The 17,524-nt window shown below is 44.3% G+C and overlaps 1 protein-coding gene across 3 annotated transcripts in view; it reads right to left on the bottom strand.

Moving 5' to 3' along the window:
• LOC139747474 (uncharacterized) overlaps positions 1-17,524 on the bottom strand; it is a 271,738-nt gene that overhangs the window by 111,404 nt on the left and 142,810 nt on the right. For all 3 annotated transcript variants that reach the window (XM_071659839.1, XM_071659840.1, XM_071659841.1), the window contains one exon: positions 13,695-13,912. In XM_071659839.1, the coding sequence (XP_071515940.1) occupies positions 13,695-13,912 (218 nt within the window). The remainder of the gene's footprint in view (positions 1-13,694; positions 13,913-17,524) is intronic.

Below are 17,524 nucleotides of genomic sequence, written 5' to 3'. Positions count from 1 at the left end.
AAGGAATAGTGGTTCCAACAATGTTGTATGGTTGCGAGGCGTGGGCTATGGATAGAGTTGTGCGCAGGAGGATGGATGTGCTGGAAATGAGATGTTTGAGGACAATGTGTGGGTGAGTGGTTTGATCGAGTGAGTAACGTAAGGGTAAGAGAGATGTGTGGAAATAAAAAGAGCGTGGTTGAGAGAGCAGAAGAGGGTGTTTTGAAATGGTTCGGGCATATGGAGAGAATGAGTGAGGAAAGATTGACCAAGAGAATATATGTGTCGGAGGTGGAGGGAACGAGGAGAAGAGGGGGACCAATTGGAGGTGGAAAGATGGAGTGAAAAAGATTTTGTGTGATCGGGGCCTGAGCATGCAGGAGGGTGAAAGGAGGGCAAGGAATAGAGTGAATTGGAGCGATGTGGTATACCTGGGTTGACGTGCTGTCAGTGGATTGAATCAAGGCATGTGAAGCGTCTGGGGTAACCATGGAAAGCTGTGTAGGTAAGTATATTTGCGTGTGTGGACGTATGTATATACATGTGTATGGGGTGGTTGGGCCATTTCTTTCGTCTGTTTCCTTGCGCTACCTCGCAAACGCGGGAGACAGCGACAAAGCATTAAAAAAAAAAAAAAAAAAAAAAAAAAAAAACGTTAAGTTCGTTTTCTCTGAAAGCTGTGAACGTTTTGTGTGTATATATATATATATATTATATATTATATATAAAATATATATATATATATATATATATACAATAAATATATATTATCCTGGGGATAGGGGAGAAAGAACACTTCCCACATATTCTCTGCGTGTCGTAGAAGGCGACAAAAAGGGAAGGGGGGGGGGGCGGGAAATCCCCCCCTTTTGTTTTTTTTTTTTTTTTTTTTCCAAAGAAGGAAAAGGAAAAGGGGGGCCAGATGAGGATATTCCCTAAAAGGGCCCCAGTCCTTGTTCTTAATGCTCCCTCGCTAACGCGGGAAATGGCGAATAGTATGAAAAAAAAGAAAAGAAAGAACAAAATTATATTAATATATATATAATTATATATATAAATTATTATATATTGTGTGTTTTGTGTGTGTGTGATTACTATCGTGAGATTTATCCCCTATTGCCCCGTCTCAATCGTTGGCGATTGCTTATTTGTGCAAATAGAGAACGAATTTCACTCGGCTCCCAACCTTCACGTCTCTTCTGTATCATTTAATTTCTTGGTTTTATATGTTAATAACAATCATCTCTCCTGCTCTGCGCTACCACAGAGACACTTCACATTTCTTGTGACTTTTTTTTCTTGTTTATTGAATGTTGTGACCTTCAGTTTAGTCGCTTCCTCCATGTGTCGAAGAATTGTTGTATATCACCATTGTTCTACCATGTGTGGAGCTTCTTAACGTCTAACATCATGTTTCCCCACGTCCTTATGTCTTTTCAAGTGTGCAGTATCCCTGGCTTAACCTCCTCACTGAAGTTTAACGCCCTTGCTTCAGGAACAATTTGTATTTCCCGCCGCTGGAGGCTCTCTTTCAGTCCGCCTGTGTTTCGAAGTGTTGTGACCAAACAGGTGATGCTTCCTCTACTTCTTCCTTCGCTCTACTGTACTTTAAGACTAAACATCTGAATGCGTCTTTGTGAATGTATTTGAAGTCATTTATAACGAACAATATATGTTAGCTTCCGTATACACACTTCGGTTGATAAGACGTTTGGTGACAGACAGAGTGTTCTGTGTTAGCCTGCAAGTTTCTCTGGCAGGACTATTCCAGTGATTTCTTCTCTGTTATATGACCCTTATATCCTGGTCGTGTCCCACTGTGTCTCATCTTTTCTGTCGTTGCGTTTGGTTGCGTTGAAGTTCATTGACCAATATTTATATGTTCAGTGCTGGAACCTTTCCAGATCTCAGTTACGATCATAATCCTGATCATCTGTTTCTCATATTTCGTAATCCTGAAGACTTCTTATGCCTCTTACAAGCTGACTTTCATCCGTAAGTATATTCAAGTGCGATAGAAGTCCTGTAGGAGAGTCATATATTCGTGCATACCTCAGGAACAGAAGCGTAACCAAGTCTCAACCTTGTGGAACACCTGTCTTTGCTCTCATTGCCCTTCGGTAGTCTTAAAGCACATAGTTTACTCTTACTATATTGCTCGCTCTGTCACAAATGCCTAGGAGATTGTTTACATAACCTCTTCCCTCTGCACCCATACTTTCTTACACTCTAGTAGTATTCATGGGTTTGAAAACGATCATTCGTTTTGCTTATTGAGTTTGAGGAGTAGTTTATACATCGAGTTCATCGCTGATATTGGTCTTTAGTCTTGTAAGTGCACTTTCGCCCGTCACCAAATGTGTAGAACGATGCTCTGGTCCATTGGTATCAGACCATCTTCTAGTGAGTCCTTGGTCATTTTGGCATGCGAATCCACACACTAGTTAGGCGGCGGGATAACATCAGGGTCGTGTGCCTTATACGTTTTAACCAGCTACTTACTGGGCTTATATATGTATCGCGTGATGGTCTCTGTGCCTTGCATGATGTCTTCTATATCCGAACTGGGTAATACTGGACGTAAAATGTCTTTAACTTAAGAGCTCACTGTAGAACGTTGGTTTTAGTTCAACATTTGTCCCTTTGGTTTCAACACACAATTTCTGTGAATACCTCGGTCCTGATCAAGCTCAGTCGTAGATATATTTTTTGTATATTGACATTGTTCCAGTAAGGTTAGTGGAACAGATTAGGATTTCAACTCGCCTTGTCCACAGCGTCTTCATCAATATTCCTGAGCTGCTCAGCGCTCCATATTCTACGACACTCGCTGGTCGCTTGGCATTTTAATGTCTCATATTAAACACCTCTCGTTGTTCACGGATGCTTTCCCTCTCTCTCTTTCATGCGGTTACCTCATCGTGTAGTGGCTTGGGTCTCCTTTTACCCTGGAAAATGAGCTTTTGTGATCTGAATTTGAATCCCACCTCTCTCCCACAAGTGGCATTTGTCTTTTCTCTCGCTCCGAGTGTCGTGTCCCACACTGTCCATGGGACTCAGTGTGCGAGGTTACGTTCCCAAAGGAAGTCATTCAGGTTTTGTCGGAGCTCCTCCCCTCCTCCAGGCATCTAGCTAGATCCCTCTCTGATTTCGTCTTAATTTCCTTATTAATTGGCACTTAAGCATCCTGGGTTATCACTCTTTCTTAATGAAGTAACAGAGATTATTTTCTTCCTCTTCTTCTTCTTCTTATTATTATTATTATTATTATTATTATTATTATCATTATTATTATTATTATTATTATTATTATTATCATTATTATTATAATTATGTTCGCGATTTCTGTCGTGAGCGAGGTCGCATCAGGAACATAATAATGAGCCTTAGAGGAGAATAAGATCCTTGCTTGGCTCCTCCTCCTCCTCCTCCTTCTATTCCTTCTTTTGGAAAGTAATACAGGAAGTAGGATATCCAGTCCCAGTTCCCAGCTTCCGATCATTATCTTTGATATCATTACTTTCATTATTGATATTATCATTATTGGTGCGGGGAAATGGAGCCCAGTAATGATGGTGCATCTCATCCCCCGACTCGTCTGTTGCCGGTGATAGGATCAGTGACATGGAGTCGTCATGCCTCACTTCCTCAAAGTGGATCCAGACACATTTTCCCCAGCTTGAACTTTCCCATCGTCGGGTAGTCCTCCTCCTCCTCCTCTCTGTCTGCTGCGCCCTCATCATTGTACCTTCATCATCGAATGTTTTTCTTTCTTTTTTTTCCCCCCAGTTAGCCAGGTTTGTAAGAAGGGGCCATGGGCTACTGGCTGCTTCTGAAACTTAATGTTCTCCCTCACTAGGAAAGATAGATCCTCTCCTCTTCTTTGTTCTCTCTTTCTTTAGTACTGTAATATATATATATATATATATATATATATATATATATATATATATATATATATATATATATATATATTTTTTTTTTCTTTTTTCTTTTTTAAACTAATCGCCATTTCCCGCATTAGCGAGGTAGCGTTAAGAACAGAGGACTGGGCCTTTTTTGGAATATCCTCACCTGGTCCCCTCTGTTCCTTCTTTTGGAAAATCAAAAAAAAAAAAAAAAGAAACGAGAGGGGAGGATTTCCAGCCTCCCGCTCTCTCCCTTTTTAGTCGCCTTCTACGACACGCAGGGAATACGTGGGAAGTATTCTTAATCCCCAATCCCCAGGGGTAATATATATATATATATATATATATATATATATATATATATATATATATATATATATATATATATATATACCACGTTAAGTTCCCTTCAGTGATGGATTGCGCAAAAGATGCTTGTGGCATGAGAAGAGTGGGAGGTGGGTTGATTAGAAAGGGTAGTGAGTGGTGGGATGAAGAAGTAAGAGTATTAGTGAAAGAGAAGAGAGAGGCATTTGGACGATTTTTGCAGGGAAAAAATGAAATTGAGTGGGAGATGTATAAAAGAAAGAGACAGGAGGTCAAGAGAAAGGTGCAAGAGGTGAAAAAAAGGGCAAATGAGAGTTGGGGTGAGAGAGTATCATTAAATTGTAGGGAGAATAAAAAGATGTTCTGGAAGGAGGTAAATAAAGTGCGTGAGACAAGGGAGCAAATGGGAACTTCAGTGAAGGGCGCAAATGGGGAGGTGATAACAAGTAGTGGTGATGTGAGAAGGAGATGGAGTGAGTATTTTGAAGGTTTGTTGAATGTGTTTGATGATAGAGTGGCAGATATAAGGTGTTTTGGTCGAGGTGGTGTGCAAAGTGAGAGGGTTAGGGAAAATGATTTGGTAAACAGAGAAGAGGTAGTGGAAGCTTTGCGGAAGATGAAAGCCGGCAAGGCAGCAGGTTTGGATGGTATTGCAGTGGAATTTATTAAAAAAGGGGGTGACTGTATTGTTGACTGGTTGGTAAGGTTATTTAATGTATGTATGACTCATGGTGAGGTGCCTGAGGATTGGCGGAATGCGTGCATAGTGCCATTGTACAAAGGCAAAGGGGATAAGAGTGAGTGCTCAAATTACAGAGGTATAAGTTTGTTGAGTATTCCTGGTAAATTATATGGGAGGATATTGATTGAGAGGGTGAAGGCATGTACAGAGCATCAGATTGGGGAAGAGCAGTGTGGTTTCAGAAGTGGTAGAGGATGTGTGGATCAGGTGTTTGCTTTGAAGAATATATGTGAGAAATACTTAGAAAAGCAAATGGATTTATATGTAGCATTTATGGATCTGGAGAAGGCATATGATAGAGTTGATAGAGATGCTCTGTGGAAGGTATTAAGAATATATGGTGTGGGAGGCAAGTTGTTAGAAGCAGTGAAAAGTTTTTATCGAGGATGTAAGGCATGTGTACGTGTAGGAAGAGAGGAAAGTGATTGGTTCTCAGTGAATGTAGGTTTGCGGCAGGGGTGTGTGATGTCTCCATGGTTGTTTAATTTGTTTATGGATGGGGTTGTTAGGGAGGTGAATGCAAGAGTTTTGGAAAGAGGGGCAAGTATGAAGTCTGTTGGGGATGAGAGAGCTTGGGAAGTGAGTCAGTTGTTGTTCGCTGATGATACAGCGCTGGTGGCTGATTCATGTGAGAAACTGCAGAAGCTGGTGACTGAGTTTGGTAAAGTGTGTGAAAGAAGAAAGTTAAAGAGTAAATGTGAATAAGAGCAAGGTTATTAGGTACAGTAGGGTTGAGGGTCAAGTCAATTGGGAGGTGAGTTTGAATGGAGAAAAACTGGAGGAAGTGAAGTGTTTTAGATATCTGGGAGTGGATCTGGCAGCGGATGGAACCATGGAAGCGGAAGTGGATCATAGGGTGGGGGAGGGGGCGAAAATTCTGGGAGCCTTGAAGAATGTGTGGAAGTCGAGAACATTATCTCGGAAAGCAAAAATGGGTATGTTTGAAGGAATAGTGGTTCCAACAATGTTGTATGGTTGCGAGGCGTGGGCTATGGATAGAGTTGTGCGCAGGAGGATGGATGTGCTGGAAATGAGATGTTTGAGGACAATGTGTGGTGTGAGGTGGTTTGATCGAGTGAGTAACGTAAGGGTAAGAGAGATGTGTGGAAATAAAAAGAGCGTGGTTGAGAGAGCAGAAGAGGGTGTTTTGAAATGGTTCGGGCATATGGAGAGAATGAGTGAGGAAAGATTGACCAAGAGAATATATGTGTCGGAGGTGGAGGGAACGAGGAGAAGAGGGAGACCAAATTGGAGGTGGAAAGATGGAGTGAAAAAGATTTTGTGTGATCGGGGCCTGAGCATGCAGGAGGGTGAAAGGAGGGCAAGGAATAGAGTGAATTGGAGCGATGTGGTATACCTGGGTTGACGTGCTGTCAGTGGATTGAATCAAGGCATGTGAAGCGTCTGGGGTAAACCATGGAAAGCTGTGTAGGTATGTATATTTGCGTGTGTGGACGTATGTATATACATGTGTATGGGGGTGGGTTGGGCCATTTCTTTCGTCTGTTTCCTTGCGCTACCTCGCAAACGCGGGAGACAGCGACAAAGCATTAAAAAAAAAAAAAAAAAAAAAAAAAAAACGTTAAGTTCGTTTTCTCTGAAAGCTGTGAACGTTTTGTGTGTATATATATATATATATATATATATATATATATATATATATATATATATATATATATATACATATAAATATATATTATCCTTGGGGATAGGGGAGAAAGAACACTTCCCACATATTCTCTGCGTGACGTAGAAGGCGACTAAAAGGGAAGGGAGCGGGGGGCTGGAAATCCTCCCCTCTCGTTTTTTTTTTTTAATTTTCCAAAAGAAGGAATAGAGAAGGGGGCCAGGTGAGGGTATTCACTCAAAGGCCCAGTCCTCTGTTCTTAACGATACCTCGCTAATGCGGGAAATGGCGAATAGTTTGAAAGAAAAATATATATATATATAGAGTGGCATGATGAAAAGTACCCCAATCAAAGACCATCTTGGGTGAAAAGAGATGTAAAGTGAGAGGAAAAGAGGGAGAAATTATGGCTCAGCAGGTGTTTGCACTCTCCAGTGCGAGCTTTTATCTTATGTGTCACATATGATCATAACTGATCTGGAAATAACCATTCCTTTTCTGTGTCCATAGTTATCACAATCGCATCTTCCTGTTCTTCCCAGACGTCTTCACCTGGTTTTCATCCAGTCCAAACACCATCACTGACTTGTATAACTTTTCTACCACCGGTTCTCTTAGTGTATCGTAATTAGTCATACTAAATAGCCACCGAACACTGAGAGATTCTAAAGCTATTCAGTAGCTCTTGTTTTGCCTTCGTAGATTCGTTTCTTTTACTGTTTCTTTGCATCCTTATCTGCAGTCACCTACTCTAATAACCATCCAGAGTTCATGATGATGTTCAGTCAATCCTATGACATTTGCAGCTTTCTTTCTGGGCCAGTGTGGCTATGCGCGTCTCTCTGCACGTCATGCAGACATGACCGTGTCACTCAACGTGCCCATTATTCCCTCACCTGCGCTGGCGCCATGTCACCCCTCACCCTCATTATTTGTTTTTGACGCTACGCGCACACTCATCATTCTCTTTTTTCTTGCTGTTTCATTTCCATCGTCTGCTTCGGTGCTTCCCCACTCAACTCGTTCCCTGACCTAACTTCGCCTATGATTTGTTCCCGTTCTACCGGACTCCGCCCGCTCGAGGTTACAATGCGATTGGAAAGTCGCCTTTGACGAGGCTCTAATGCTGGAAGTACAAGTCTCGTCAAAGACCTTTCTCATTTTAAAGGAGTCTACATTTCCCTGCTGCTGGAAGTAGTGCAGCCTTGAGTTACATGAGGTCATGTATAGCACCAGGACTCTTTCATGGGCATTGGTCCTGGGATGATTATTATACATGTATCACCACCAACAGTGTCAATACTTACGTAGAATCTTCAGTATTCTCAACCTAGAATTTGTCGTTGGTCATCCTGACGTTGCAAGTCTCCCTCCCCCCGCAGCGAGATGTCAAGCACATTCCCTTCTTCGCTCTAGTTATGGCCGCCCTTGTGTCTCCACCCATACAAAGACAAGTGCATATTGTTCATGTTCACTTCCTTTGTCTTCTGCTCGTCTTTCGGTTTTTGCTTCTCTTTCCTTGGTCAGTTCTCCTGTTTTCTGGGTTTTGTTGGCAGACATATTCGAGTGATATCCAGCCTTTCTTTGCTCTTGAAGAATCTGTCGCCTCCTCTGTTTCTAGTGCTTTGGCGCCCAGGCAGACCCACCGCCAGTATTGCCCTTCATTTATTCACCACTGTGTCCTCTCCAGATACACTCCTCCTCCTTCGTCTCCTAGAGTGTTGACCATCCCCACAGCTCCAGGTGGGGGCACTGTACTTGTGCAGTAACTGTTTATGTGTTACAGGGAGAGAGTTTTACACTCGTGTTGCCCCGCCCTTGTATATATGTACTGTATCTTTATTAGTAAGTATATACATACACACATGCCCCCAGCTTAAACTTGGTATCCATTAGTCGACTAGCCTCGAGGGGACGATGAACAGGCGGGAAACAGCGATTAAGTATAGTAAATGAATAATATCTATAAAGGAGTTTCTTTGAGTAGGAAAAAAACATAAGCCTACGATGCCTAAAGCTCTGTTGATTCATAGTTTTGTCATGTTATGCCGGGGGCGTCGAGCACGTACGTACATCATCAGATATTGACGAGCCCTTCAAGTCGCCAAGACAGACGCAAGGAACCGACTTTCCCCTTCAAGGAGACTCCGCTGGTGGCGTCAGTCGCAAAAGGCTCTTGTGTTGCTGTTCTGTGTGTTTGTGTGTGTGTGTGTGTGTGTGTGTGTGTGAGCTGCAGGGGTCACGGCCGGAGCCAAGTACAGCCTCCTTCCCGCCCTAAACAATTGTAGGTTTAATGTACTGTTCATTTTTTTTTCGTAAATGATCAATGGCGGGAGGGATACCGCCTTGACTGTAGGGCTGTTGTAAATGATTTACTGGCGCTGTTATACCGCTTCGACGGTTCCGTTGTTGTAAATGATTTACTGGGATACTGTGTCATTGATCACTTGGCCATGATGGCTCGACCCTTGAGCACGACCGTGCAACGCATTGAGCACGACGGTACAACCCGTGAGGTACGACCTTTAACCACAGCTGTACGACCCTTGGCCGTCATCGTGGTGTCACCTTTGACATGAATCATACGTAAAGGTTGTACCGTCGTGTTCAAGCGTTGTACCGTCGTGCTCAAGCGTTGTACCGTCGTATTCAAGCGTTGTACCGTCGTGCTCAAGCGTTGTACCGTCGTGCTCAAGCGATGTACCTTCGTGCCCAAGCGTTGTACCTTCGTGCTCAAGCGTTGTACCGTCGTGCTCAAGCGTTGTACCGTCGTGTTCAAGCGTTGTACCGTCGTACTCAAGCGTTGTACCGTCGTGCTCAAGCGTTGTACCGTCGTGCTCAAGCGTTGTACTGCTGTGCTCAAGCGTTGTACCGTCGTGCTCAAGCGTTGTGCTATGCTCAAGCGTTGTACTGTCGTGCTCAAGCGTTGTACCGTCGTGCTCAAGCGTTGTACCGTCATGCTCAAGTGTTGTACCGTCGTGCTCAAGTGTTGTACCGTCGTGCTCAAGCGTTGTACCGTCATGCTCAAGTGTTGTACCGTCGTGCTCAAGCGTTGTACTGTCGTGTTCAAGCGTTGTACCGTCGTGCTCAAGCGTTGTACCGTCGTGCTCAAGCGATGTACTTTCGTGCCCAAGCGTTGTACCTTCGTGCTCAAGCGTTGTACCGTCGTGTTCAAGCGTTGTACCGTCGTGCTCAAGCGTTGTACCGTCGTGCCCAAGCGTTGTACTTTCGTGCCCAAGCGTTGTACCTTCGTGCTCAAGCGTTGTACCGTCGTGTTCAAGCGTTGTACCGTCGTGTTCAAGCGTTGTACCGTCGTGCTCAAGCGTTGTACCGTCGTGTTCAAGCGTTGTACTGTCGTGTTCAAGCGTTGTACCGTCGTGTTCAAGCGTTGTACCGTCGTGTTCAAGCGTTGTACCGTCGTGTTCAAGCGTTGTACTGTCATGCTCAAGCTTTGTACCATCGTGCTCAAGCGTTGTACTGTCGTGCTCAAGCGTTGTACCGTCGTGCTCAAGCGTTGTACTGTCGTGCTCAAGCGTTGTACCGTCGTGTTCAAGCGTTGTACCGTCGTGTTCAAGCGTTGTACTGTCATGCTCAAGCTTTGTACCATCGTGCTCAAGCGTTGTACTGTCGTGCTCAAGCGTTGTACTGTCGTGCTCAAGCGTTGTACCGTCGTGCTCAAGCGTTGTACTGTCGTGTTCAAGCGTTGTAACGTCGTGTTCAAGCGTTGTACCGTCGTGCTCAAGCGTTGCACCGTCATGCTCAAGCGTTGTACCGTCGTGTTCAAGTGTTGTACTGTCATGCTCAAGCGTTGTACCGTCGTGCTCAAGCGTTGTACTGTCATGCTCAAGCGTTGTACCGTCGTGCTCAAGCGTTGCACCGTCATGCTCAAGCGTTGCACCGTCGTGCTCAAGTGTTGTACCGTCGTGTTCAAGCGTTGTACCGTCATGCTCAAGCGTTGTACCGTCGTGCTCAAGCGTTGCACCGTCGTGCTCAAGTGTTGTACCGTCGTGTTCAAGCGTTGTACCGTCGTGCTCAAGTGTTGTACCGTCGTGTTCAAGCGTTGTACCGTCATGCTCAAGCGTTGTACCGTCTTGCTCAAGCGTTGCACCGTCGTGCTCAAGTGTTGTACCGTCGTGTTCAAGCGTTGTACCGTCGTGCTCAAGCGTTGTACTGTCATGCTCAAGCGTTGTACCGTCATGCTCAAGCGTTGCACCGTCGTGCTCAAGTGTTGTACCGTCATGCTCAAGCGTTGTATCGTCATGCTCAAAGGATCGTACCGTCTTGCCCAAAGGATCATACCTTCGTGTTCTTGGGTCGTACCGTCTTGCCCAAGGGATCGTACCGTCTTGCCCAAAGGATCGTACCGTCTTGCCCAAGGGATCGTACCGTCTTGCCCAAGGGATCGTACCGTCTTGCCCAAGGGATCGTACCGTCTTGTTCTGGGTATTAGACACTAATACATAAAGATTCCAATTGTAATGAAATCACAACCCAATAGTAGTCTGGATATGCCGCATGTTATTGCTCACGACACAGATTACGTGAGCAGTGGCCTGGATGACGCAAAACTTCCGTTATGTAGACGTAATGGCCATGAAATTACGTGGCTCGTGGTCATCCAGACCGTTATGTAATCTGTTTACTCATAAGTCTCATTATTTCTCATGTGGGACAAAAGTTAAACCTTTATTGTCACGTATGTTATCTAGGAATGGATACCAGGGTTATGTGATAATCTAGGAATGGATACGAGGGTTATGTGATAATCTAGGAATGGATACGAGGGTTATGTGATAATCTAGGAATGGATACCAGGGTTATGTGATAATCTAGGAATGGATACCAGGGTTATGTGATAATCTAGGAATGGATACGAGGGTTATGTGATAATCTAGGAATGGATACGAGGGTTATGTGATAATCTAGGAATGGATACGAGGGTTATGTGATAATCTAGTAATGGATACGAGGGTTATGTGATAATCTAGGAATGGATACCAGGGTTATGTGATAATCTAGGAATGGATACCAGGGTTATGTGATAATCTAGTAATGGATACGAGGGTTATGTGATAATCTAGGAATGGATACCAGGGTTATGTGATAATCTAGGAATGGATACCAGGGTTATGTGATAATCTAGGAATGAATACGAGGGTTATGTGATAATCTAGGAATGGATACGAGGGTTATGTGATAATCTAGGAATGGATACGAGGGTTATGTGATAATCTAGGAATGGATACGAGGGTTATGTGATAATCTAGGAATGGATACGAGGGTTATGTGATAATCTAGGAATGGATACGAGGGTTATGTGATAATCTAGTAATGGATACGAGGGTTATGTGATAATCTAGGAATGGATACGAGGGTTATGTGATAATCTAGGAATGGATACGAGGGTTATGTGATAATCTAGGAATGGATACGAGGGTTATGTGATAATCTAGGAATGGATACGAGGGTTATGTGATAATCTAGGAATGGATACGAGGGTTATGTGTTAATCTAGGAGTGGATACGAGGGTTATGTGATAATCTAGGAATGGATACGAGGGTTATGTGATAATCTAGGAATGGATACGAGGGTTATGTGATAATCTAGGAATGGATACGAGGGTTATGTGATAATCTAGGAATGGATACGAGGGTTATGTGATAATCTAGGAATGGATACCAGGGTTATGTGATAATCTAGGAATGGATACGAGGGTTATGTGATGATCTAGGAATGGATACGAGGGTTATGTGATAATCTAGGAATGGATACGAGGGTTATGTGATGATCTAGGAATGGATACGAGGGTTATGTGATGATCTAGGAATGGATACGAGGATTATGTGATAATTTCTCTTTTTGGAGGTTGCTAGCTTGTTAGCTTAGATTGCAAAGTATTATTTATGAGTTTATGAGAAGGTTATTGTTATGTGGACACGTCGTAAGGTATGTGTGTGGGTGTGTGTGTGTTGTTGTTTGCAGTCATGGAATCTTAACTCCTTGAGCACGACGAGACGACCCTTGTTGAAACACAGTAATAAGACCCGTGGGGAAAAAAGTACCCCCACGTCCCTTGAACACGACGGGACGACCCTTGAGCAACGACTGTACAACCCTTGGCTGTGATGTCGCAGACCTTGTCCTGACCTGCAAGAGTCGAGTAATGGTTACGCCGTTATACGCAAAGGTCATAGGCATCCTCTTTGGTCGAGGGTCGTACCCTGGTGTTCATGGGTCGTACCCACGTGTACAAGGGTCGTACCTTTGCGTTCATCGGTCGTACCCACGTGAACAAGGGTAGTACCTTCGTGTACAAGGGTCGTACCCTGGTGTTCATGGGTCGTGCCCACGTGAACAAGGGTAGTACCTTCGTGTTCAAGGGTCGTACCCTGGTGTTGAAGGGCTATACCCCTCGTGTCAAGGGCTATACTCTCATGTTCAAGGGCTATAACCCTCATGTTCAAGGGTTGTCGCATTGTGTTCAAGGGCTGTACCCCTCGTGTTCAAGGGTCGTATCCTCGTGTTTAAGGGTCGTACCCTCGTGTTCAAGGGTCGTTCATTCATGTTCAAGGGCTATTACCCACATGTTTCTGGGTCGCGCCCTTGTGTTCAAGGGTTGTACCTTCGTGTTCAAGGCTGCTTTGTCATATCTAACAGGCAGAGAAAGTGATTACTTGAAGATTAGATTCTTTCCAGTATTACCTGGAAAACTTATAACTTGCCAGGAACTGGAAAGGACGCATGAGTTCCAGTAAAGAGCTACACTAGAGGCCTTTTGAAGGGCATTAGATGCTTTCTGGAGGACCTGCAGAAGCCCAAGTCACTGCTTGAGGAACTGGTCACTTCCTTTGCAGCGAATGACCAGTTTCGCTGTAGGCTTTTATGAAGGACACCAGGAGCTTAAAATGCTCACAGAACCTCTACAAAAGAGATACACTTGAGAGCCTTGCAGAAGGCACTTGTAGCTACTTATGGGACCTTGGAAAGCCCCTATCTGTTGCCAGAGAACTTACCTTCTCGCCAGAGACTGACGAATTTCACCTTAGGCGAGGGACTTCAGAAGCTATTCAGAGGACCTGGTAGAAAGGAACAGCCAAAGGACGTACTCACCTCCTCGTCGGAGACCCTGACGCAGACGTGGAACATCTGACAGCCAGCCTCGGGGTCGGCGTAGTAGCCTCCCGTGGCCTTGTCGCTGCAGGTGAAGTTCGTGTTGGGCAGCATGTCCTGCGAGTAGTTAGGCGGGGGCTCCTGTGCCCCAACCAGCAGGAACAGGAGCAGCAGGAGACACGGATGCATGAAGGGATGCCAGGAGAAGTTCACTACGCCTGTACAGATAGGGAAGAGTCAGGAATAATATTAGGTTGACTATGACACGAAAATTATTTCCAGTATAACAACCTACATTCAATAACTACCCAGTGTGTGTGATGACCTATTTATAATGACCTATTTGAACTACACGGGGAGAGAGCTTTACCCTCGTGGGGAACCATCTCTATCAAGTATTCTTTTTTTTTAATTTTTGTACGTTGTCCTCGTCTACAATTTCCTCAATCAGTTGATCACATTGTCATAAAATGACTTCTTTTATTAATTCCTTACACGTTTTCTCCTTCTATGTTTCATGATGGAACAGAACAAGTAAAGGGCATACCCTTTTAATTGTTCTGTTCCACCATCTTGCGAAGAACTGTTCGCTGTTCACGTCGTCCAGCTGATTTAAAAGCGCAAGGCGTTGTGATGAGGTCATTGAGCTGACTGCCTTCAGTGACTCTTGTAAGGGTTCAGGGAGGGTGTTTTCTCGCTTGGGATGTTCTCTGACCTGTTAGAAAGAAAGGTTAGGGCGGGTCTTATCTTGCATCACTTGTTCACGCTTTATATTCACTGCTTTTATTCCCCCCTGTGTCCACGCTTCATCGCTGTGGCTGGATGACCTTTTGAGCAGTGATGGTATTTTTGGCAGTCCGCTTGGCAGGCTCTCCATGTGGGGTTCACCTCAACGCATGCTGAACAGGTCTTGTAATCCTGATGGTGTCTGACATTCACTTGGTCTTGTGGTCATCAAGTGCCGAAGGCTTACAACAAGCAGAGGGAGAGATAAATCGCTCAGGTTCAGTTTGCTGGTCGGCGATGTGTAGAAAGCATAGAGCGAATCCTCTCTTGGCAAGCTTGTCACCAAGTTACACTGGAGTGTGTGTGTGTGTGTGTGTGTGTGTGTGTGTGTGTGTGTGTGTGTGTGTGTGTGTGTGTTGAATTTGTCGCTTTTGATGTACCCTAGGTTGTAGTCCTCCTGTAAGAACCGGATGTTCTTCTGTATGATGGATCTGCGACAGTGGAGATCTGTGGGACACTGGACTGTAAATCCTTTTTTTTCCAGTGCTTGGGTGACTATATTTTTGGACTTTACTTCATATAATTTGTCATCACTGAAGTATAGGTTTCCCTCCTCCTCTCCCTCCCATAGCTGTCTGTGATGTGTATAGGGAGTATGTTCTCATGAGCGATGAACTCTAGTGGTACAATCTTCCTTTCCTTCTGACTTCGCCCGCTGTTAGCGTTCTGCTTCGGTTCTGAGTTTGACTTTTGCTCTCATGCCTTCTGCCATCCATCTTGGATTCTCCTGACACAGACCTACGCCAGCAGGAAAAAGGCTGGAGGTGTTGTCCTCCGCACTATTTTGAATCCAGTCATGTAAGACCACACGGGTCGTGTACCGCAACATAGAGGTCAGTGGCGAAGAAAATATGAAAAGTGCCTTCGACTAAACTCGTAGGAAGTCTTTATTTATCTCGAACAAAGCGAAGTATTTTTACTTGAAGAAGAATATTAACATTTGGAATGATTTATCAGTTCGAGTGGTTGAAAGCAGTGCTTCAGATAACCGTAAGAATAAAGCTGATAAATATTTCTGTTCAAGTCCACGTCTAGCATTCTTTCCGCCTCCTTAGTCACACGAACGATTTGCAGGTTTTTTTCTTTTTGTATGACCTGTATGCCTTTCTACTCTTACCACACTAGCCTGTGAGTTTCTACATTTCCCACTATCACAAACAGCCTCAGATCGGCCCAGGGGGTCGTCTGTTGCTGTTTGGGAAGCCTTTTGTAACAATATGTCTTCCGCTGGGATCAAAAAAGAAAGAAAATGCAAGAATGCGAAGTTCTCTCTTCTTCTGGGGGGGGGGGGGGGGGGTTAGTCTTTATCTGTAAATGGATGAAAGTAACCCTCTTACTTCCGTATTGTGTATGTTAACGACGCTTTTTCTGTAACCCACAAGAAGATATGTGTTCCCCGGATGTCATTCGTCACACACACTTATTGCAAGACGTCGACCCTTCGTGATGAACGTTTTACGAAGGCTTCCCGTTACTCCTGCGCTGTTGGGACTGGCCCCCAGTACACGACCGTCATGTACAAATCAAGCTTGGAAGAACAAAGGAGGACATCTGGAGGGCTGACGAAATGTGGAACACAAATCTTCCAGGAACAAGAAAAAGAGACTGGAGGAGGAAGTTTGCAATAACATTACATTCATTCCTGCTACTTGGGGACCACGATAAGCCTTCTAGTTTTTAGTAGAGGCAGAGAATGGTCTCTTTCTCTCTCTCTCTCGAGACTCTCGAAATGCACGAGGAGTTGAGACATTGTGCTGATGTCACGCAGGAAGAGATAGCAGAACCAGATGAGGAAGCCGTACTCACTTCATACAATGGAAGATAAAGTAAATCGTTGGAATCTCTCTCTCTCTCTCTCTCTCTCTCTCTCTCTCTCTCTCTCTCTCTCTCTCTCTCTCTCTCTCTCTCTCTTCGTGCGTTGAGCGGCCCGTAGCGCCCTAGCAGAACCTCGTCGTAGGTACTCCGAAGTAGGTTCTTGTAGAAAGCTGCTGCGAGCTTGTATGTCATTCTTGGCGCCAGGGGACACGCCATCAGCATCATCACTAACCGCCAAAAACTCGTCGCCTCAGGGTGTACCACATGTCACTTTAACTGCCTTTTTGAAAGTGCTGGACGGATGCCGTACCGAATGACATCGAGGTGTGTCATTAGGGGCGAATAACGTTGGGTATTCCAGATAATTAGCCTATTCTTTTGCACCACAGTTTCTACTGGAACTGGTAGACGGAAGATGGAAAGCTAAACTGTCGGATTTCATCAGCGATCTTATATGAAATATGGACTCGATTATTTTTTTCTTTGGTCAGCCATTGGCTGGGGCAGGCTATATTATACATAGACAAGTGCTTGTGTGAGGCACAGACGTGGCGAGTCTTACATCTGCTGAGTTGCATGACTCCCATTGGAGAGTGAGGTTATTATCACACTCGAACACAAGGTGGATAGAATGACCTCCAGATTTCGAAGAAACAGATGTCACCAGCTATCCTCGCTGATGACTCTAACCCATGATGAAAGCCTTCGGTATACATGTACAAACGATGAAGCCTTATTACAAACAGATAACTGGAGCTGAAGTGTTATTACAAACAGATAACTGGAGCTGAAGTGTTATTACAAACAGATAACTGGGGCTGAAGTGTTATTACAAACCCATAACTGGAGCTTTATATAGCATCAGTTAATATAGATAGATTCTGATCCTTCAAGTTATAGTTTCATCTATAACTCGAGACTGATGATATCCTCGCCCATGTGGTACAGATTGTCGTCCACGGGTGAATACAACTTAATACAACTGAATGCAACTAAATACAGTCGAATACAAGCAGGAACAGACCACTGGGTCCTAACGAGGCTGTTTGTGATAGCGGAAACGTAAGAATTGAAATGTGAGGAGGAGAAAGATAGACAGATTTGTCAAAGTGGAAGACCTGTAAACTTATCGTATAGCTAAAGAGATGCAAATTACGTGTCGTATCGCATGAAGTCAGACGACTACGCCATTGAAATATGATTGTTACTCTAAAGTCGTTTATTTCACG

Source organism: Panulirus ornatus, chromosome 68 (genome assembly GCF_036320965.1).
Source record: "Panulirus ornatus isolate Po-2019 chromosome 68, ASM3632096v1, whole genome shotgun sequence".
Lineage (NCBI taxonomy): Eukaryota > Metazoa > Arthropoda > Malacostraca > Decapoda > Palinuridae > Panulirus > Panulirus ornatus.
The sequence above is the reverse complement of the archived record's forward strand: the minus strand, read 5'-3'. Positions and strand labels throughout refer to the sequence as shown.